Raw genomic sequence first — 23620 nt, 5'->3', positions numbered from 1 at the left:
ATGAATACACGATCAACAGCTCTAACAGTCACAAGTGATGGCTGAGGGACTGCTGCATGCACTGCAGCACAGGGGGCGTTGGTGCTTCTGACAGTCAGTGGGTTGGGAAAACTCTCCTTTGCTCCGTGGGAACCACCTCTGGGCAGAGCTCCCAGCAGAAACACAAACGAGGGTTGCCTGAAAATGTGGAAGAGCGATCTCTGCCAAACCTGACGGCAGCAGATGAGCAGCAAGCTTGGGGAGAGGGACAGAACTGCAGGAGGAGTCTTCTGGGGGCTTTGGAGGACAAACAGGGAGCGATGGAGGAGGATCTATCCTGGAAACCTGGCAGTGCTGTTGGATTTTTTTAACGTTAGCTGCAGCACGATCAGGCCTGAGACTGTTATTTTTTTGGCACTTGTCGTAGGCCTACTTCTGTTCACACTCCTCCAAGGCTGCACTGCTGCAGGCTGGGCGGTGCTGGGCTGTGTGTAACTTACATCTGTGCTGGAAGTCATGGAAGGGCTGTGAGCAGCCTGTTTAGCAGTGACCTTCAGAAACGCTGCTTAGTGCAAAGCCTCTGTGTGCTCGTCACAGAAATGTTAATTATGCATCCCGCTCTCTTTCCAGACAGCCTGCTCCTCAAGGCTCCCTGTTCTGTCTCTGAAGATCCCTTCGGGGCTGAGAAATTGTTTCCAAAGATCTCCACAGAATGCCTTGACAGTAAGTATTTATTTATATGTTACATTTAAATATAATTGAGCAATAAAGAGAATAGTCTGCTCTTGACGAAAATAAGTTAATACACAATATTCATAAAATGCAACTAGACAGAACATTGTAACAAATACAACAAATTTCGCAGATATTTTTTTAAATAGATTTGTATAGTACATTCCCAACAAAGAAAAATAGTGCAGTTTTATTTCTTACATCATTTCCTCAGGCTCTGTATATTGGAGGGCTTTTTTGCTCATTTTTTTAATACTTCACTCTTCAGACAACAGGCAGGCACAAACCGAAGCGTTTTCAGACCTTTCAGCAGCCATGCTCTGCCCTGTGAGAAGTGTGACGTGCAGCTGTAAGTAATGCTGAGGTCAGGCTGTGAGCCTGCCTGCAGTACAACTTCTTGGCTTCTCATCCTGCGCGCACTCTAACTGTTGGACGTGTGGTGGGTGAGGAGTACAGCTTATCAATCACAGCTTTCCTCCTCCTCTCATTCCCACTGTTACTATTTTCTGTGCACTGTTATGCACAGGGAGGGGGTTTCCTTCCAACCCTCCTCCTCTGCACCTTTTTTCAGAGTTCTGTAGGCTCATCTGTTCTCGCTTCTGCGCTGTGACCGTGTTGCTACTGAGTGTGCAGAGCTGCAGGTTGGTTCTGCTGCAGCGAGGGGGGACCCACCTGGTGCTGCCTGCACTGCTGGTGTCACAGTCTGGCTTTGGGACAGCACCTGAGTGACACCTCTGAGAGTGGAAATGAGGGCAGGGACAAATTGGTGTTTTACTTTACCCTCCCATCAAATGTTCAGAGAGCACTTTAAGCACTTGATTATTAGTTAAAAAGCATGCCTTTTTTTTATACCCCCTTTTGGAATACTATTTATAATTTTTATTTTACTTCAGTCATAAAAAGGAACTAAGCACACTTGTAGAATCAAATCTTCCTCTTGCTTGTGCAAGCAATGTTCAGCTCAGTAGGACCTAATGGCATTACACATCTATTGCAAAAGCAAGAGAAACTGCTTGTTTCTACTTGTGTGGTAATAGGAGGGGAGTTACCAGCCAGGGCTGAAGTCTTCGGACAGAGTAATTTGATTCCCTACGCCTGTTTTACTAAAATCTGATTTTCGAAGCTCATCTGAGTTGACAGCTGCTTTTGTTGACAACCTGAGAGGCTCAGCGGAAACAAAGCTGTGTAACCCAGCCTGCTCTGAAAAGATGTTTTAAAAAGGAAAAAAGTTCAAACTTTATCACTGAGGTTCAGTAGCAAAGGGAGGAATACTTAAAATGGAGACACTGAGTTTTCTGGGAGCGCAGGTCACACCAATCCATGAAATCTACAGCTAATCCCATTAGTAGAAAGCTGCTCCCCTCGTCTCTCTGGCTGACACAGAGATACACTTAAATACAACACGTGCTGGGAAAGCAGTAAGAGTACAGGTGACAAATTCTATATAGTGTGATGAAGTGCTAGGATAGCAACAGACAGCTCCACGGCTGAGCCCAGCCAAGTCACTTCTGCTCTCTATAGAAGATGGGTTAAAATACACACTGCTACTGAAAGCATGCAGCCAAGCACAAAAAGTAGAGGCACAGAACTGCCATGGCGTGTGCAAGGGTGGCTCTACAAACAGCACAGCATGACAGCAAAATGGATCCTGTGCAACAATTTAAACTGCTTCATCTGGCAAGTACCAAGGCTTGCTTGAGTTAACAAATGCCTGGTTTGTGTTTGCAGGATCCCAAGGGAAGTCCTCCCAGAGCAGGGGGGAGGAGGAGGAGGTTGTTAGTCTGCAGTAAATGAACTGGAGGAGGTGAGGCTGTGCAGTGTCTGCTCTGTAAGTGGGATCTGAACTTTATGGGACTCTGCACAGATGCAAAGAGCGTGGGATTTGCTAACATGAGCAAGGAAACTGTTTCTATGTGCTTAGGCTGTGTTAACCTGAACTATATTAGGCAGATTTGTCATCTGGGAATACTTGCCAAGTAAGTTTGCAAAGTAAAACAAGGGCAAGTTTGTGGCATATGTAGGCCATGAACACTCAACAGCATGAGCTAGGCAGCAAAGGCTAACCAATGTTTTAGCCAGCATTGCCAGGTCTTCACTGCTCATCTTAACCCTGTTACTTACTGTAAGGCTATTCTCCCAGTTGTTAATCTTATTTTACTTGCTAAGTATTCTGAATGTAAGTATGAATGTTTTAGCAACAGGATCTACATATGCATTTCTCTTCCATGTTCAAGATATAGCCTGTGAACTGAGCCCACAAATGTGCTCTTCCATGGACCCAGATCAGTGCTTGCCCCACTTCAATATCAGATCAGGCCTTACCTCTTCAAAAAATTCTGGCAGAGCACAAAATGTGCTACTAAAGGTGCAGTAAGTCAAAATACAAATGTTCTAATATGTCAAATACCCCCTATTTAGTATCTCAGTTATGTAAGCAGACAGTCTTCTAGAGAGAGAAATAAGAGAATGCAAAAAGATTCTGTTCTGAAATAGAAAGTTAAGTGTAACAAGGACTATTAAACACAAACCCCCTCTGGTGAAGGAAAAGTTCATTTTTAAAAGTATTACAAATCTGGTTATTTATTACATTACATGGAAGATGCAATTAAAACACCATTTTGAAGTTACAGTGCAAGAAATGCTCCATCCAGTAGCTCACAGCAAGGCCCACAATGATCACTTATTTTCAATCAATGTCTGCACTTTGTAGACAAGGTCTCTTGCTATCCTCAGTATTTCCTGGGCATTGTGATGTTCTGCCATTTCTAAAAGACACAGACAAGCATTTTTAACTGTCCATGGCAGGAACGCTTCTCTAGTATTGATATTGCTGTCATGTTAGCATTGATTAATTAGTGTTACGTGAGCACCAGAACAAAAGTATTGGCAGTGATTCAGGTTTTTAGAATTAAAGATGAATAAGTGAATTAATCCCTTAGTGCCAAAGGTCCTGGCACCAAAAGCTAATCCTTCAGGTGTCTGTTCTCTTGCTGCAAAAAATCACAGTCCCTTATGACCACAGAACAGGAATGGGAGGTCAGTACCCACCCATACCTGGGAACAGCCCTCTGGGACTCTCAAAACATCAAGGTGCAGAACCTTTTGCTCAGTTTGTTTTTAGGAAAACAGGCACTGCTGTTTGTGGGGCAGGTTGGATCAAGTACATGAAAATCTGAGCTCTTCATGCACATGGAAAGCAATGTGACTGAAGCAATAGGAGATTCTCAACTTAAAATGAATAGGGGCTTTCACAACTGCAGATGGTTTGTCAGAGTAAAGGAGAAGCAGCAGACTGTGGATACTTGCTGTTTATCGCAATGTCTTTCTTAAAATATGTCTCTTACCATTAAAAAACTTGATGATATCAGTGAAGTCCATGTTGTTATCACGGATAATCTCTCGGTAAACTTCCACAAGTGCTAAGGCAATGAAAAGGACAAAATGTTCTGAAGAGATGTGCTTTGCAGCCCAAATTACTTCCCACACTGTAAATACATCCTCGTACAACAATTCTGAATGGGAATAAACATTACAAGAGCATCTGATTATTCAAATTGACCATTTCTCCCCACCCTTCACTATGCTGTCTTTCAGGCCCTATGCAGAAAATAACTGTATGTGATAACTCTTCCTTTTCCCTCTCCTTTCTCCTCCAGCCAACTCCTGTCATTTATTAGTGCAGCTATGGCAACTGAAAATTAAGGAGCAGCATAGGTGTAGTGGTCTGACTTAACCCCCAGGTGGACCCACTTGCTGCAGTTAGGGCTACATGACAGGATGGGAGTCTGAGTGCATAGCAGAGGTCCTCCTAGTATAGAAAGTACATCACTCAGCAGAGTCCAACAGCTACTGAGCTGTCCCTATAAAAACATTTTGCTACAGCCAGACACAGGTATGTTCAGTTCTGCATAACTCCATAGGCATAAAACATTATTACCTCTTTTAAAGTCAAGCAGGAACCAGCGATAGCAGAAGTAAAAGTGAGTGTAATCCCCATTCTGATGCATCAGTTCAAAAAGCTCTGAGTCTAGAATCTAAAATGTAAAACATCAGATATTGGTACCTTGTCTGAAAGTAGCCAAGATCAGAGGTGTTAGAGGCTGGTGAAGTCTTGTGCTGCTCTTTATCAACTGATCCTGTAGTCATTCTCAGCAGCTGCCTTTATTACGCATTTGTAAAATGCCAGTGGTGTAGCTGCCCAAACTTGCCAGATGTCTAAAATATGTAGTACATCTGGATAATGAGGATGGCATCCTCTTGCTTATCTTGCTTTTGCTGCTTGTGTTTTCCACTCTGACTCTCTTCTTTACTAACTGAATCTCTGCTTTCACTGTAAATATAATTTATTTTTTTTTTTTTTACTTTACCACCTATGAAACCAAATAATGGCTTATCCAGATAATTCTCGCAACCAAAAAACATTCAGTAAGCATACTGTGTAAACACAAATAAAGCTATAGTCTATAAATCTGTAAGTTTTTTTTCTCCACAGATAGTAGTGTTTTCTTTTCCAAAAGCAATGTAGGAATGGATATTAAAGCAACTCCCTGACTTCAGTTAAAGCTGGACTGAGCCACAAATGTGAGTCATTCCATGGTGTAGCTGGTGTAATGGAGGCAGAAGTCTGAGGAGTTCTGTCAAGTTAACCTGGACTGACCTGCTGTAATACATACTCTTTATTGTGACAGCAACTGCTGCCCCCTGAGAAGCAGGAAATCAGTTTGGGGGTGCATAAGTATCTTCCCCAGCTCTGAAGTACCAGATGGCTAGGAACCCATCAGCGGAGGTCCTGCCTTACACTATGGCATCATGGCAGCTCTCAGCCTCTGAAACAATCTCAACTTCATTTAAATAGGATTCAGAAAGACTCACTTGGATTAGAGACCGCATGTTGGCGAAGTGTGTGTCCATAGCACCTCCGTTGGGGAAGTTCTGGCTCATCCTTTTCATCAGGTGGCTGAAGCAGCTGTAAGCCAGTTGATCTGCAGATACAGTACATATAATGCAGAACATTTAATTGTTGCAAGTCTTCTGACTTCCTTGATCCAAACTAATTTACAGCAGGGGGGGAAAAAAAAAAAAAAAGGGGTTTCCCCTTTTCTGTCCCCTAGCTCCATCATCAGTACTTAGATGAAATGGAAGACAGTAGCTGAATCTGGACCACTTTTCTTAGTTATGCTTCAAAACAACACAGCTTGAGGCTAAGTTTCCATCTTCAGCAGCTGCAGGAACACAGCTTCTTTGAAAATCTAGTAAAATTTAATTTGGAAGTTGGTCATTAAGCAGGGAATCCCTAATATACTCAGGATTGTCATTTCAGCAACAACCTCACCTACAGAAAACGCAAGTAAGAGCTTTGGGGGTGTTCTTCCTAACGATCTAGCCTTACTTAAAACATGCAACCTCAAAAACAGCAATTATAAAGAGGTCTCCCAAAAGATACTATGTTCCAAAAGAAAACCCTTCCTACCGTTGTCAAGTATAACCATCAAAGGAGCCAGGAGGTCACACATGCCTTGTACATAACCAACTTCTAGGTGCTCCCAAACATAACTGTAGAAAGAAGAAAGCACAAGAGATAATAGGATTAAAAAAAATCCTCCTGCTTTGCCTACACCTTAAGGCTTTGTCTTGCATGTAAGATCCAACCCCTCTTGGAAGCGCGATGTTCTATAAGAATAATGTTAAGGTTTACAAATTTTCTGGCAATTCAGTTTTTCCAACTCATTAGTACAAAATGGCAGTACTTCTGTCTTTTGCAGTAGGCTCCTGGTTTGCCATGGAAAACTAGAAGGATCTTAACAGTTTTCTACTTACAGGATGAATTAACTAATAGCAAACTTCTATCTTCCTGTTCCTCAAAACCTAAATATAATATTGAAGTCTAATTTGATTATGCAAGTTCAAACCTTAAGCAGCTACTGAATGCCTCTGAACCTTCTGTTGCTTCAGTCCTGAGTGAAAAGCTCATAAAAGCATTATCTACAGAAAAAAGTCCCAAAATGTTAAAAGTTACCTATTGTCAGTGGTTTATGGGCTGGTTTGGCCTGGTTCTGTGACTACAAGGTAGGAGGACCCACAGACCCACACCTCAGGAAAGGGGGAAAAAAAAAAAAAAAAAAAAAAAAAGGAGAAAGGGTAGAGAGATGGGACTGAGAATAAAGCAGTGTCAACAATCTGAGGAGAAACAAACTGATTTAATAAATAAGATATTGGAATGCAAGATAACACACTGTAATACAGTATAATACAGTATAATTGGAGTTGAAGCTAATAATGCAAATATAATGAGTGTCCAAAAGCTGAAGGCCTTACTGCAGTGCTGAGGCAAGGCGATCTGGGGAGCTCACACTGCTGAAATCAAAAAGGGGAGGGAAAGTGTTTTGTGGATGGTATTTATCTTTCCCTGAGCGGAAAATGAAGACACAACCTGAGCCATCTGTTGGATCTATACTTTCTAACTTACCATTCCTTCTTCTTTCACATTCTTTTAAATTAGTAAGTAAGATTTTTTACACGTTATTATATTTTATGGTTTATGACAGATGTGAAAAGCAATTCACTTTACAAGCTGTCCTACCTGCACATAACATTGCGGAGTTTTTCCAGATTATCAGCAGTAAAGTACCAGTAATTCCGGTCACACCTCTGGACATCCTTATCAATTCTGTGCAAATTTAAGGCAACAGTGTCCAGTAATTCTATCTATAAGAGAAAAGTTGAAGTTAGATCTGCTGTTCAATCAGATGCAGGCTGTTACATCACTTTTAGACAGATTTCATTTAGATAGTAATGATAAGCAGGGAGCAAGGAGCTGTAGAAGAGATCACGTCTTTTTCTCCTCTCCACAACTCAGGGTTGACTCCCAACTGATCATTGCCTTAGTGGCACTAAGGAGGAGAATATCCATCAGCAGTGGCTGTAACTGAGCTTAGGACAGTTCCAGGCACAGATTGCTCTAAGAATCAACAAACCAGAAAAAGTAAAATTATACTTAGGATTTTGGAGAGCACTGAACTACTCAATTACCATCAAAAACTAAAAATCTGAAATACAGTGCACATAAGTTCACTGGTAAGTGTCCCAAGCCTGTGCTCTTTACAAAGGGTTGTGTCTACTTCAACAGCTCCAAGAACAAAATAGAAACAGAACCTCAACTACTAATCTGTCAGTAGTGTTGCCAATAGAGATGGTGGAGTCTTTAGATGTAGGTTGTTTAGTTGATTAAATGGGGATTTCCCTTTGAGTTCAATGACAGGTGACACTGAAATCTTATAATTAGCGTCCTATCCTCCATCAAAATTTTTAGCTACCAGATCTCACATTTTTTCCTTGCTATTCCACTCAAAGACAAATTTTTTAACTGTCCATCTCAAAATCCAGACAAAAATATCAGGATGCAAAGATCCTCCATTATCCTCCCACCACACGCAGTTCTAGTTTGAGACTGTCACGATTAAATCCTATCTGAAATCTAATATAAGAGCTTGCCATTAAAGGAGAGGTGATGGTATGTAAGTTGTGACTTACTGTGTAAGACGCAGCACAGACAGCAGCAACATCCATTAAATAATCCACCTGGGAACACAGCTGCTCTTCTGCTACTGAGTCCTGAGGCTGCGGTACAGCTGACTTGGCTTTCTGCATAGGTGCTGTGTCTGGATCAGTCCTTTCCATGTCAGTGCTGGTTTCTTCTTCAGCCCCATCTTCAAAGGAGACACTCTGCCCATCATCAATACTGGACAGGATGCCTGAGGCCACAGAGTAGTTCCGTGAGGATGGCAACCCAGAGTCAGGGGAGTCGAACTCTACAGACTGCTGCTCTACAGCAGCTACTACTGCTGGTGTGTCAGCAGACACCACAGTGAAAGTATGGTCATCTTGACATTTTGAGTCTCGTTCTGCTGAATCTGTTTCATCTACAGATATAAAGACCTTAAGGTGGATGAGGAAAGGGGGGAAAAAAAAATAATCAGGTAAAGCAGAGGAGAAGAGAGAAGCAGTAAACATTAATATAGCAAATGAATCTCCAACCACAAGGGTGAAATAAATCCATTACTCTAATGAACAAGATCAAAAATTAATAGAGCTTCCATGCATGCAAACCTCTTCATTCTTTATACTGAAACCATAAGTCTAAAAATGATACCAATTTATGATTTTGTGTCTGTCTCTTACAGCGATGTCTCACCTTTCACAATCTTCAATTAGAAAAACCTCTTAAAGCAGTAAAGCTTCACTTCTTGCAACATCAACTCTAAAAGCTTGTGGCCATTCTAAGTTATCCTTGAAGGGGACCAGCATACCTCAGACCTCAGTTCAGTTTACCTACTGTTGAAGTCAAGATTGGCCTTCAGATTACTTTAACAATGCAAACATTTTACCTCACAGCCTATTCTCTCTTGCCTTAGTGAAATCAGTTAACTATCAGGTTTCTATTTCAGTATGTAAGTATCAGGTAACTATTTCAAGTCTGTTTAAGTAGCAAATGCCCAGAGATGCTTTTGGCACAGGAACCACAGGAAAGCTCTCTTTTTCAACAGTGTGACTATAATCAAGAGTCCCCTTTCTTGCTTACTGACCAAGGTGTGAACTCAAGTCTGCCTTTTCCCTGCTTAGCATCTTAACCTACATTGACAAAGATCCCCTCTCCCAAAATAAATTGCACTCAACTTCTCAATCAGGTACAGGACAGAATAAAAAAATATGCTTTAATAGCAGCAGTCTTCTGCTCCTATGCTGAATTTGAAAAGGGGCCCAAGAATAAGAGATCTAGAAGGCTATTCCACTACTGAGAGAAGGACCTGTAGCAGGTGAACCTTAAAGCCCCCTAGGGAGGCTCTGCTTAAGAACAGCTGTAGATTACCCAAAATACAAACCTGCTCTTTGCTGTATCATGGAGAGGCTACTGCTTTAAGTTCCATATAGGATTTAAGCAGCTCCAGACTGACGATCTGTGTGCTGTTAACCTGTGCACATATTAGCTCCCACCACACACACACATACACACACACACACACAGCCTGCATCATACAAGTTCTGGGAAGGGAAACTTACATCATTGCTGATGGTGGAGTCCCTGTGAATCAGCCGCTGGACATGGCTGTCAATGCTGCTGCCTGAAGAAAACTTGGCCAGTGTGGCAGAATGTGATTCCTTCTCTCGCTGCTTTACGATGACCTCACAAGCCTTCCACTCAGCCATAACCTTCTGGTATCGGAGAGCAATCTCTTCATCCACCTGTGGACAGACAGACTGATAGATACTGAAATGCTGGTCCTCCTGGAAAGACAGCATTAAAAACAAACAGAAGCCAGAAGGGGAGAACTAAAGCAAATGTAGTATCTCAAACAGCCTGAAGGGTCCTGAAGTCCTCTTGCTAGAGCACAAATCACTTGAAAACACAATGACAGGAACAGTAAGTTGTTGCAAAGGAAAGACAGTTGGATATTTACTGCAGGGAATAAACTACCACTGAAAATTCCAGAAAAGATTAATATAAATACCTGTATCTGATATCAACAGCACTCCAGTATTCAGGGAAGAGCTAAAGATGTCACTGACTTCCATGTGAAACTTACACACAAGTCAAATGCAATCTGATGGAGCAATAGCTGGCTTTAGTTGGATTATTTCTAACATCTCTGTTTCCATTTTTTCTTTGTTTGTCTCCTCTATTCCACCTCTAACACAGCTCTTGCAATGGATTCCAAGTCACAGGTTTGTTGACATCTGCCTGTACAGAATTACATGCTGGAACAGAGTCCTGAATAGTAGAGATCCCTGCTCACATAGCATAGTACACTGCACCTGGTCAGACCCAACCATTCTGGTTCCTGTAGTAATAGAACTGTTTTTTGCCACTGCTGGCTTCTGCTGAAAAACAAGGGCAAAACCCCCCTTGAGCTTTAAAGGACACGTAGTAATTTCACTACTCTGTCACTTGTCAAGAGCTGAAGAGAAAACACTGTTGTGAGTTGGCTCCAGGCTCAGCTGGTTGGAGTGGCCACCAGAGCACTCATGCCAAGAGCTGCAGGCTTCTTGTCACCTGAGGTAGCTGCAGAGTCATACATCAACAAAATACAAGCGTGAGTGGAAGGCTGGAAGACAGCCATGCTTTGGAGTCCCCCAGATGCTGATGGACTGCAAAAATACTATCAGAAGGCAAAGGTAATAAATCACCCATGATGACTTCAGTTAAGGGCGTGAAAAGATTCCCATGTGTGCTGATGTTATGACTGTTCCCTTCTTTTTCATTTAATAGGCTCTCAGATTCAATTGTATGCTTTATTTAGCATCCAGAAGTAGTTCTTTGAGGTGTCAGTCATTGCTATTACTTATTACTGGTGTTGAGTAGCTCATAAGAATTCCAGATAAGGCTTGAAGCACTGTTGTACTAGTATGGAATGAGTTCAGGGAAAATAACTGCCTGTAGGAGCCCGTATTCTGCAGTTCAATTATTTACGCCTTGCAACATGTCTTTCTAAATTTACTGTAATTCCTTTTTTACAAACTGACTCAGGTATTTAGCTCTTCTTGTTAAATCTCTCATGTTCTAGCTGTATAAATGCTTGTGCTCTATGAAGCTGGGGCTATAATCCATGAGTTGTGGCTTGGCTTTCATCTGAGCTATTCAGACAGCTCCATCTGAGGTTCACACAGACAGACACAGTATCATGTAGATAGAGCAGGTATTTCAAATTAACCTGTCACTCAGTAGCATTTTGCCTTCGGAATGTTAAATCGTAATAAAAGCTAACACTTCAGCTATTTAGAAAACAAAACTTGTTATGCAAATATAATTCTTATCCCCAGAAATTTGTACTTACCTGATCCATTTCTTTTTTGGCCATGCCAAATTTATAGTGACCTAACAAGAATGGCCATACTTCCTTTCGAATCTCATGCTGTACTCCACCATAATAAACTTTTCTTAGCAGTTCCAGCTCCTTGTAATTCTGCAGCAGTTAGGAGAAAAAGAATACATCTTTATTTTCCTCAGGAGTGCTCATATATAGTCAATTCCAACTACAGAGACTAATAAGTCCAGTCCAATAAAGTTGCATCTTTTAAGAAAATAATCTAATTTTAATAGAGTCGTCATGAGATCAATTGCTTCGGATTTCATTGATATCTTTGCTGTCATCAGAGAAACAAAAGAAAATCAACTTTCTTCCATGAGAAGTCATCCTGGGAAGACCAGGAAGCACCTTTAATATTTCCTGCAAACAATTCTAAGGGATGCCATGCTCACCACACCAGCACCTTGGAGCTAGTTTAATCATCATAAAGGTATTCTGTGACTTACTTTTCTGTCCTTCTGGTACTTGCTCCAGACCTCTTTGGTCAGGCCTCCTGCAGCACTGGATGGCTTGTCAGGTGGGATAATTGTGTGGTTCACTAGGGCAGACAGATGCGTTCGCACTGTTGATAAATGGCGGCAGTAGGCAAGCCCTGTGGTTGGGGAGGAGGTAAACTTTTATAAATGGATCTGTATAACATCAGCAGCCTCTTCAGGATCAAGCTGTGACATTTTAAAATTGCCACTAATACTCCTACCTGAAATAAACTTGCATTCGTACTGTATAAAACTGAAGAATTGCAATGGAACCAAAGATTAAATCAGTCTTACACAGACAAGTAAAACTCAAGCAGAGTATTATACAGCAATATAAAGTTACACTGTCTTCACTAAGCATGGCTCCTCCACTGCTATATTAAAACCTACAAATAACTGAGTTACCAAGCTGTGATACTTGTGTCATAACCAATGTAATGTCCTGAGCTGATCTGACTCACAGTAAATTTGTGTTTGGACTCCTTTTTAAAACACATATGTTTTCGAGGTAAGCATATGGGTCTCACAAGGACTGGATCTGAGAAGCTTCGCTTACATCCATAAAAGGCTCTGGAAACAATTTGCCTCTTCATGCTTTCACACAGCATCTTTAATGGAGTCCTGTCGAGACACATTATGGGAACATGTTAGGTCACTGGGACACAAATCATTGTGAACTTTATGCTGATCCCCACGATCTTCACATAGGGATTCTTTCACTGCGCTAAGATTTATTTAGCTAAGGAACAACAACTAGAAATAAAACTTTAAAAAGCAGATTCCCACTAGAATTTTGGCTCCAAACAGATTAATCTGGTGCCGTTAGCTGCAACTGCTTCAGAGCATTGTAAAGGTCTTTGTCAAACTGGACGAGTTTGCCCTTTGTTACAGTTGCTAATTACTTGTTAAAGATCATGCTTCTATAGTTGTATTATATAAAACTACCAAAAAAAAAAAAAAAAAAAAAAACCACATTGCAATTTTTCTATCAAAATACGAGTCTAACTTGATAGGTTAGTTTCAACAAACTAAGTTTCTTGCTGTATAACTTCATCTTTTTGGGTCAGAAATTATTTGAAAACTGTTGAACTGTTATCCTTCATCTCTGTTGCAGAAACCAATAAGACATTGCTGCTTTTAACTGTGGCACAAGTTTTCCCAGTTGAGCTCTCTGCACAGCTTGCTTACCTGTCATGGATGCAATTGCAGCAGCTGGGTATATCGTAGGGAGAGCTGCCTGTTGAACAGGAGATGCATGAGGAGCCTTGGCTGCAGTGCTCCAGCTGCCACGAAAGCAAGTTTGCCCCAAAACCTTGCATCTCTATCATTTCACTGGTGTCTAGGGAAAAAAAAAATGAAACAAAAGAGCAGGCCATCAACTCTTACTCGTCTTTCTGCCTTCTGTGCATCCTGACGGCTTCATGCTTTACTTCTCAGCAGGCTTTGAACCTTGATTCCAAAAAGCGGAGAGCACCACCTTAGTTACCTCAGAAATGCTGCTCTCACTTTAACCTAAAACCAGCAGCATGCTGTGCATGTTCACTTGAGGCCAGTCCCTTCACCATTGCCCTTTTTCTGCCCATGCACACATCCCAGTCCATATTTCAAGAGAGCAAAAGCAAGTGCTGCATTGACAACTAAAACTGGTTCCTGTGCAGCGCTAATGTTATTTATAGCTAGAAGAGAGAGTCTAGCCTGATCTCCTATTTAACTCAGGTCTTAGAATTTCATTTTGTAATTCCTCAAATCAGCCATGCAACTGCTAGTCCAGCTAGAGTGGAAGTTTGAGCATAAAAAGAAATAAAAATTGATTGATTCTGTGATTTTCAGAAGATGCTTCTTTGCCCCCGACTTAGAACCAGATCCTAGAGCATCCAGCACATGATAGTTCAAGCCCTACCAGTATCAATAACATGTTGTAAAAGTAGGATACTCTGCAGGAAAACACACAACGGTACAGTGCGGCTTCTTGAGTCATCGCCAAATCTTAGCTTTCTAAAGCACCTTCAGTAAGGCAACACAAAAAAAATCACCAGTTGCCTTTATAAAGCTTGGCTTCGGCTCTTTACCTTTTCCAGCTGGCATCTGAACTTGTGGATTTTTTGTATTGTGATAAATAAATAAATAACTGGCCTTTCAGCTCACCCGTGATTAAAATTAAGGCAAATGCCATAATACTGTATGCCACTGAATTAATATTTGTAAGCAAAATCCAGTCCCCTGGGCCGTGCTTTTAAGACATACATTTGATGGGTGGTAGTAGGGGCAAATCCAAACCATCTCATGCATTTTACATCAGGGTAGCAGAAAGCATTTTAGTAGTGCCTATTAAAAAATGGGCATAGGTGAGGAAGAAGTGGGAGTAAAACCATTTGTTAACAGAAAAAGCACAGGCTCATGCGGAAGCAGTCGTGTAATTTCACTTCACAAAACAAAGTGTGATGAAAAAATGCTCTTCACCTTAATTCTTCAGGAAGGAGCTGAATGACCCAGTATTTATTGCAGCTTCTCATTTGGTTCAAATGAAAACGATTGGGCAAACATTTTTAGATCTTATTTTTTGCATCCCCTCTACAGACAAAAAAAGTAGATTTTTCCAGCTTTAATTTATAGATATATATATTTTAGAGAACAAAGAAAAGAACCCCACAGAACCTAAAGATTCAGATGAAAGGTACCAGAATTAATGAAGAATTAGAGTGAACAGCATCTTTTATTTAACTGTTGTGGTGTTATCTGTAACTTCAGCTACATGCAAAAGTTGAGCATGTTGCAAAATGTAAAAGCAAATGGCCAGCAAACCTGCTACAACAGCGTTGTCATTATTTAAAAGGGATCTTGCTGGACAGACAACAGTCATTCCAGTCTATTTCAGCAAGAGTCACTACTCAAATAGCAGACACAATCCTAGCTATACCCTTAAGATTAAAAGCAAAAACAAGCAGTTATCTGACAGCCATTCGAGTAGGATGACTTAAAATTGCCTGACTAAAGACTAAATTTGCTCCTTATGTTTTAGGTCACAGCATTAGCCTCTAATCAGTGTATGTGGCAGTGTTAGACCTTCTTCCTTTCTGTCATCACTAACATGCAGAAGTGATCAATTAAGATACAGAGGAACTTTCCGAAACAGCATCTTTCTTCAAGGAGAACAATGTATTTTGGAGTTTCTTCCCACCCATACCTCTCTGTTAACTTGGGCTGGGCTTTATTGGCTGCTAAGGTTTACTCTCTTGGGATACACATGGGGGTGACATACCAAGAGAATCTCTGCATACACATGTCCTAGCTAAACAAAACTGAAACACCGTACAGATGCAAGCAGTTACAGTCTCCTAAAGGTGGTTCCACCAGACCAGGGCAATCATTTACAACTAAACTCACTGCTATTTAACAGCGTGTCTTATCTTGACTCCAGATATACTGTGGTTTTGTGAGGGAACAAACACCAGAAAAAAAAAACAAACATGCTAACAATGAATGAAAAATATAGAAAAATATAGAAAAGAATCGAAGTTGCTCTCCTTCCTACTTCTGCATTTGTCCAACTTCTGACAGCTACTTTACAGCCTGATAACAGAGAACTTTCTGTTCTTGCTGATAAATTCCAGTTAACAGCAAGAGGTAGCAGCTTTTGTTCTGATTATAACAGGAGCATGCCAGATTTGGTACTCAAGAGGTACCAAGGCCAAAAGTCTGGTGGCATTGAAGCTGTGCAGTGACTGGCAAGCCTAGAGGAGGGAAAGGATTTCACATGAACTAGTGGACTGGCCTGGATGACATTTGAACAATTGCTCTTTGAACAATTACAAGCTTTAGAATTGTAGCTATGTGGGAGGCCTTTGGCCTTGGGAATGGATTTCATACACTATTCAGCTCCCTCCTTTAAAGAAGCAAGGGCTTTTTAAGTTTCCAGAACCACACGGTTCTGGATGCTTGTTAATGCCTACGCTTCTTGTGAATGGCAACTTAATAGGTCTTACAAACAGCTTTAGGAAAAGAATGAGATGACAAAGTTTTGGAGGGCAGAGTCTTGCAGCTGACCACCTGAAACCACCTAGCCTACATATGGAAGAAATGGAATGAAAGCACCTGACCACAAAAAAGCATCCATCTCCAATTTTCTCTGCATGCTTCTATACCTTGCAGTTAACCACCCCTGTACCATCCTGGGGCTCACACTGTAACTCCCTACGCTTCAGTTCTCCTTACTCTGTCTGCAGAGCACTCTCCATTTCTGACCCGGCCCAGCACAAGCCATACTACTGTAACGGTGTGTCTCTGATCCTGTGTATGAGGCTGCCCTCCCCAGTTTGTTACACTGCACCTGAGTAATGATCCCTCCTCCCGTGAGAACATGCTCTAGCATCCAGCTTTTATGAAGGTGGGGCAGGAAGCCTCTGGAAAAAAAAGATCCGTTTGTTCTGCAGCACAAAGGCTCATACCAGAGGGAAGATGCTGCTGTTTCCACTTCCCATAGGTTCTGAGCCTCTCTGCAGAGACAATCTCTAGATCTCAAGGCACGAATGAAATGTTTTGCCCGGTAATAATGCCAACACTGTTGTATGCATCAGTGGAACGAGCTGCAATAGAGCTCTGGGACACAGAGGGAGGAGGATAAAAACCTTTCATCCTATTAGGAGCTGTGAGGTTCCGAGAGCAGATCATTGATAGCATTGCGTGTAGCTTATCTTCCTCCTCCTCATCATCGTCAACAGAGGCAGAGCGGCTGGCAGCTAAGTGGTGGTAGTTAATAGTTACTGCTCAAAGAAAATAGTGAAAGAGGAGCATAAGAAGAGAGAACTTGATTCTGCGGGAAAGCTCAAAAGGACACGTTCAGCAAAGACAAAGGGTTTGAATCCTGCCCTCTTCTTGAGGGCACAAGCTCCTGTGTGAGTGGGTATGAAAAATGAAGTTCTTAAGAAAAATAGCATGCTCCACCAAACACAGGCTAGCTTCTGATTGTGCACAGGCTGTTCCCAGAGCACATATGTCAGATCATGGCAGTGGAGGAAGGTCCCAGTGCCAGCCTGCAGTAGGCAAATACGCTCTTTAGCAAAACTCCATGGGAGTTCAAGGCTCCAGCTAGCTCCCCTCCACCGTACCACATCTATGCTATGGCCTCCTCTTTTCCACTCTGATACCCATGCCAAATGCATCTGGGCAGGACACAGTCTGCTCCCAGCTCCATCCAGCACTGCAGACACGCAGGGTACAGGCCTACCTCCACAGAAGCCTGTGGCAGGAGCTAGCTCTGTCCTGCACTCAACAGGCAGGTCTGTGCTGTAGGTGCCCAAAGAATCTGCAATCCCCTCGATTCAGGCAAAGGAAGAAGATGCTTTTGCTAGTGTGAGAGTACACAAACTTACCTGTGTCAAGTCAGAAACCCTCATAAAGCATGGTTACCATTGTGGTTCAGTCCCATGAGTTGAGGAGGGTTCACAGTCGAGACTTCTGCTTTCTTAGCTGCAGTAAGTCCCACTATAAACAGTAAATCTAAATTCCTTAATTCCTTGTAAAATTTTAGGGATTTCCCCCCCCCCCCCCCCCTGCTAAGAGGAGTGAGAGCTGTTAGAGAACTAGCTCAAATGCCTTCTTGCATGTAAGGAATTTGTCTTCACTGATGACATGAGGTGGTTTGGTGCTTGGGAATTAATTGTTTCCTCAGAAGGGCATTTATTTATCCACTGTTAAGTTCTTGCTTCCAAGCCAGGTAAACTCAGCCCAGGGAATTCTTTGGGGTATTTTAAGCTGGTTTTATGGTTTGTTTTGGTTTATTTTTTTCCTAATAGAAACATTACGATCAAGCAGTATGGCCAATTAAAATATCCTCACTTCAAAACCAAAAATTCTCCTAGATAGTAAAACAACATTTTGGTCTCAGTTTGCAAGCCCAGGGGAGTATTTTGAAAACTTCCTCTGCAAAACACAGAGTAAATGTTACATTTCTCACCTCCACTCCATTTCCTTGAAGAAAACAAGCTTAACTTTGTTAAGGAGACCTACAGTCAGCTGTACCTGTAAGATCACGGTTATCAGTCAGTATAACTTTGTGGTAGATTTTCCCATTATCACTTCCTGTCCCCTAAACAGGTTTTCTTAGCTGTGGGTTTTTTGTTTGTTTGTTTGTTTTTTTAAACAAAGCAGAACAAAGGCACTTACTGTTATCATGCTTGTGCCCTGGGTAGATAATTCTGAACACATAGTCTGTGGAAGTGTCTTCAGCTGGCATTTCCTCTAAGTCCACTGATTTGTTGCTGTTCCGTTTTCGAAGCTTTGGAAATACCTTACCCTAGAGAAAATAATGATCTCATATATTAGTTCAGCTACCAAATGCTAACAGAGCACAACAAACTAACTACTTTGGATCTTTGGTATCTGAAGTCTTAAAGCTAAGCTTTCTATGTTGGGAGAAAAAACACTACAATCATAGTCAGAAGGTGGCTTTATGAGTACTAAATGCAGCTTTTCTCTGTGCTTAAAACACAACTTTTTCTTGCAACCCATAGAAGGTGAGCACCAGCTTTTTCAGTCCCTGTCAGCAAGTATATCCCAGACCATCAGAGACTTAGTCCCTATAGCCTGCAACTAATACTGACCTTTCATATTTTAATAAGACAGCAGATTCCAGTTCAAGGAATATGGCAATGAAGGTATAAATAAACACTAAGGACAATCTTAACGCAAATGAAACTGGACTAAATAGAGTTTTTTTGCCTTCCACTTTGATTTCCATCTGCTTTATAGTAATGCCTGGACTCTGTGGGGCAGGGTGCTGTTGCACACAGACTATAAGATCAGCCCTACCACAAGCAGCTCATCAGAAAAGGCAGTACCTTGCCCTGTTGGGACCACAGTGGTGGTTCCAGCTGACCACGAGGCAGAAGACCATTTTCCAGACAGGAAAGAAATGCAAGGAGGTGACCTCCCTGAGGGAAGTGCAGTGGAGGTTTCTGAGTTCCATCCTGACTCACCAAGACTAATGTCCATCTGCTTTCTGCTGCAAAGGAGGACAAGGGGAGTCCACACTGTTACATCATAATCTCTATTTGCTGCTCTTACCTTCTAAGTAAGTTTTATTTATGACCACCTCTAAGTAGATAAGTAAACTTCTAAGTCACAGTATAACATAGGTGGCCTCAGTCCTTTCAACCTAAAGAAGTTCAGGATACAACAAACTGTGATGGGCCTCATGCAGAAACATTAAAGTGATTCTGAACATTAATAAAATAAATAATAGAGGAACAAGTAAGTATCTGGACATGGGCATAAGCTGACAAAATACGCATAATTTAGAATGAAAATTAGCCTAATGTATATAATAAGAAGCTTTTTGCCTGTGAGAATTAGCAAGTCATATTCACTGTGGTAAATTCTTCTCATCTATTTCACTGTCACCATAAACTTATCACAAATAATGAAACCTGCCCTGGGCCATTCTATGATTCTGTGATGATTGTCTGGGTATTCTTTTAAGCGTAATTATCTGCATTTTGAGTTCAATTTTCAAAAGCACTTAAGTGAATTAGATTCTTAATTTCATTTTCCAAAATATAATGAATGAGGAACATAACTCAGCAGTGCTTTTGAAACTTTTACCTCTGATATTCCTCCCTCTATGGCATCTAGAGGCACCTGGTAAAGGGGAGATGTCTCAAGAGCAGGAGGTGTTCCATAGCATGGCTGTGCAATTCCAGTCTGGTAGGTAGGTGCTGTGGCAGGACCACCAAGTGTCTGTCATCTTATGCAAACAACAAAAATCATGTTGTGTATACACCTGGCACCTGTTACTGAAGCAGCCTTCTCAATGAACAAAACCAAAGGATTTTGTATTTCATGTCTGCCACCTGATTCCCTCTTCTCTAAGAAACTGCTGCAAAGCAGTGAGGCATCTGATCAGCCACTGAGATCCTGGGCAGGCACAAAGTGTTCTGGAAGGGGTGATTCAAGTGAGGCAAACAGATCTGAGCAAGAGTTGCAATTGTCCTCTAGCTAGGACTCCAGGTTTTCACACCCATATGCCTGGGCTGGTATGGTGTAACTAGTTGTGTTAATGGCACGGAGGGAAAGGGATCATTCAAGTGGCTTTCCCATTCACATATTTTAAAGCAGTATGTACAAACTGTCTTTTAAAATAGGCTCTTAGTTCTAAAGGTCCTTTGGTTCACACACAATTCAAATCTGAGTCCAAATAAAATTTCTGCATGTTCATTCTTTGCTCTGTGATTTTGACTTAAAGCTCATGGTAAGGAAAGCAATGGGAGAGACGTTTTCTTCAGACCCCACTCTCTAAAACGAGAGAATGGGCTAGTCAGAATTCTATGGGCAGATGGTGGCTTGGTGTTACAAGCACTCCATTTCTACAGCAGTCGACAATCCCACTGACAGAAGTTGCTTTTTCCCCCTATCATTTTGTAACAGTCTATGGATTGAGGCTCGTGCTTACAGAACCAACACATCTACATTTAATACCTGATGCTGACAGTTTCCCAGAAGTGCTCTACTGCACAGATGACTCAGAAAAAAACAAAGGGCATAGAAAAAACAACAAAGAAAGCAAGTGACAACCTGAGCACTGTTAGGCAGAGAAGATCTTACCAGGTTTTCACTGAAGTCATCTGAAGAAGAAAAATGGTCTGCCTCCTTTTGCATTAAATCCCTAACAAGCACCATATAAAATGGTAGCAGCATTAGCATCGTTAACATTAATCTGGCAGACAGGGGCTCTGAGGGCACCCCCACGAGAAGTGTTATGCTTACGTTGTTGATGGCAGTGAATACAGACGATCTGGCTGAGAGGCACAATTAATGCGTAGTCCCAGTAAACGCTAATAGAAAAGGAAAAAGTGCAAGACAATTTTTTTTTCTACATTCAGGAGTGCTTGTAGTTCCAAGCGTGCAATAAAAAGAATTTGCTGAGTTAAAAACTGCTGCTAAATGTGACCAGTTGAGGTAAATCAGTAGTCAAGTAAAAAAAGCAAAGAACTAGTACTCCATAGTAGGTACACCTGGCACCAGCCTTTTCAGAATGGCCTTTTTTTGGCCCCCTTCCCACTCCCACCTCCCCAGGTCAGAACAATGTTCCAGTTAACACTAAAACATACAGGGCACAGACTTTATGGTAGCCTTGTAGCTGGGTTTCAGGGCAGCAAGTTCACTTATGTCTTGCACACATTATTGCTGGGGCTCAGGGTTACAGATTAAACACTAGAAACAGCTCTGAACCTTTCTGAGAAAAACCTCTACAACTTAGCATCAAAAGCAACAGTAGAGGGCTTCAGTAACGCTCTATTAAAAATACACATTATGTTTTAAATACAAAGAAAAAAGAATGGGGTGGATCAAGCATTAGAGAGCACTGTTCTGAGGCTGAAGGAAGCGTTCCCTGAGGAAACATACCTACCTGGTTCAAAACTTCACCTGTCTTACGACTGAAGTAGAATGCCATAATAGAGGAATAACTAATGAAAGAGAATGACATTACAGACCTCTCTTTTAAGGCTGACAGTAGCCATTTGCTTGTCAAGTGATTTCTGACTCTCTGAACCCAAGCTGCCTGACACCTCAACATGTGCACTGTTCTGAAGCCCTTCAATTAAATCAATTTTGTTATACTTATGTCATTATTGCCAATATACAAGGAAATAAACACCACAAATGCTTCCAATCTTTTTCTGAATGCAGAGACTACCTTTTCTCCAGCTCTGAATCTCCAAGCGTTCCATTCATTAGCTGATTTGGAGTCCATTTTAATGTCAAACTGTCTGCTGACTGGTGAAGTGAGAGATATCCAGGAATCGCCTCCAAATCATCCTTCTGTTTGCAGAAATAAACAGAAAAAGATGATTCAAGTGTACACACAGTTTTTTCTTTTCCTCCTCTTGTTTGTTCACCCCTCCATAATTCTGAGATTTTAATTTCAACCATCAGCCCACTAGATTTGGCCATATTCTGTATATGCCAGACTATTTTCATTTGGCCTAATTACACTTCAACATCCAAATCCTTCACAACTCTGTTATCCATGCATTTAAATCTTGAGTGCAACAAAGATTTTTCTGAATGAACACAAGTAATAAGATTTAGCATGACACAGTGATGGAGGACTGAAGTATCCTCCTTAGAGACAAGAAGACACTGAAGTAAGAATTATCAGCCTTGTTCTCAATGGATATTACATTATGATATTTATATCTTTTTGTCAGTGATAATGAAGCCAATTTCACAAATTCAGAAAGAAGGATCATACCAAATCACATAAAAAAACAGTAGAGAAAGATGGAAAATTTGGCATCGCTGCATAAATATCCTTTGTTTCTCTAGTTGCCAGATGACAGAAGTTTCCGTATCAGTTCAGCTCCCTTCAGCTTTGCAAAATGCTTTCCTTGCAGACAAGACACAACCTTACGCTCTCATAAATGCGCAGCTCATTCTGTTTCTCCTTCCATTATGAAATGAGGATCACAGAGTTCTAGACTTCACACCTGGGCTTGCTGCACTCGATAGGTTATTGTGACAGTCAACCCTCCAAAGTATCTTTAAAGCTTACTAAGTTTCAAGTCTGAATTCACTTATATAAAGATGAAAACCCCCATTCACCAAATCCTTTCAAGCTGTTTATTTAATGCAACTTAATCTTCCAAATCAACTATGATAATTGTCCTTTAATTGCCTTCAGTGTCCCCCAGGAAAATCTCCATAATTTCTCCTGGGACTGAGGTTAAATCAAGAGGTCTGTAGTTTTCCAGGTCCTCCTCTTGTGCCCTCTTTGTAGATGGGTATAACATTGGGTAGCTTCCAGTCAGCAGGAACTTTCCCTGACTCCCATGCCTTTTGGTAAACGGTTGAGGAGTTCAGGTATAACATCTGCAAATTCCCTCTGTAGTTCGAAGTGAATCCCATCAGGTCCCTGGATCTTACAAAACTGGTCCCTTACAATCTCTGTGACCACAGAGGAAAGTCACTGCTCCCCAACTTCTGAAGTCACAGATATGCAGCAGCTGTGTGTATTGGCCCAAAACTCAGTGTACTTACGGGCTGGACTAAGACATTGTTTTTTCCATATAGGAGATGTGTTCTGGAATTCTGGTGCAAAGACTCCACATACTCTCTTGCTGAAGCAGCAAAGCGATCTTCTGATGTGCTCCCACTTGAATGTCGTTTCCGGATCTAGCACACACACACACAGAAACAGTCAAGGCAGATTGGGCAGAATGGGAACGGCTGTACTGACAGCTCCATTCAGAGCAGTCTCTGTACTGGAATTTCTGGAGCCAGGAAATATTGCAGAAATTACGCAGGCTCTTCCTCATCCCTTGCCAAGACAGCTCACTTCTTGTGAGCTATTTGGTCAAATAACACACATTAAAGGCCATGTAATTTAGTCCTGGATCTCAAACTTCTCTTAGTGTATTTGGGCAGAATGGACTTTTAATCTGTGATAAAGGCTCCATTACAGAAGAAAAAAAAAAGAAAAAAAGATTGTTAAAAATTCACATATCTTCCTTCTGGGATATTTTTATTGTTAATTTGTGCCTTGTAACTCTGAAATAGCTGCACAGAAAATACCTA

The 23620-nt window shown here is 41.4% G+C and overlaps 1 protein-coding gene across 10 annotated transcripts in view; it reads right to left on the bottom strand.

The window, feature by feature from the left end:
• Positions 1 to 692: 692 nt before the first annotated feature.
• Positions 693 to 23620, bottom strand: part of SGSM2 (small G protein signaling modulator 2) — a 44355-nt gene continuing 21427 nt past the window's right edge. For 2 of the 10 annotated variants that reach the window (XM_085240557.1, XM_019621955.3), the window contains 18 exons: positions 23084 to 23218; positions 21741 to 21865; positions 20810 to 20877; positions 18886 to 19049; positions 18212 to 18341; positions 16675 to 16809; positions 13238 to 13388; positions 12606 to 12670; positions 12020 to 12165; positions 11541 to 11669; positions 9769 to 9966; positions 8242 to 8646; positions 7292 to 7416; positions 6182 to 6264; positions 5584 to 5693; positions 4649 to 4745; positions 4056 to 4223; positions 693 to 3476 (listed from right to left, as the gene is read on the bottom strand). In XM_085240557.1, the coding sequence (XP_085096683.1) occupies positions 3388 to 3476; positions 4056 to 4223; positions 4649 to 4745; positions 5584 to 5693; positions 6182 to 6264; positions 7292 to 7416; positions 8242 to 8646; positions 9769 to 9966; positions 11541 to 11669; positions 12020 to 12165; positions 12606 to 12670; positions 13238 to 13388; positions 16675 to 16809; positions 18212 to 18341; positions 18886 to 19049; positions 20810 to 20877; positions 21741 to 21865; positions 23084 to 23218 (2523 nt within the window). In that variant the 3' untranslated portion in view covers positions 693 to 3387. The remainder of the gene's footprint in view (positions 3477 to 4055; positions 4224 to 4648; positions 4746 to 5583; positions 5694 to 6181; positions 6265 to 7291; positions 7417 to 8241; positions 8647 to 9768; positions 9967 to 11540; positions 11670 to 12019; positions 12166 to 12605; positions 12671 to 13237; positions 13389 to 16674; positions 16810 to 18211; positions 18342 to 18885; positions 19050 to 20809; positions 20878 to 21740; positions 21866 to 23083; positions 23219 to 23620) is intronic. The other 8 variants (XM_085240563.1, XM_085240559.1, XM_085240562.1 and 5 more) reach the window with 8 other exon arrangements.

The sequence above is a fragment of the Meleagris gallopavo genome, chromosome 21 (genome assembly GCF_905368555.1).
Source record: "Meleagris gallopavo chromosome 21, MGAL_WU_HG_1.1, whole genome shotgun sequence".
NCBI classification, from domain to species: Eukaryota; Metazoa; Chordata; class Aves; order Galliformes; family Phasianidae; genus Meleagris; species Meleagris gallopavo.
Note: the sequence above shows the minus strand (reverse complement) of the source record. Positions and strands in the feature narration are given on the sequence as shown.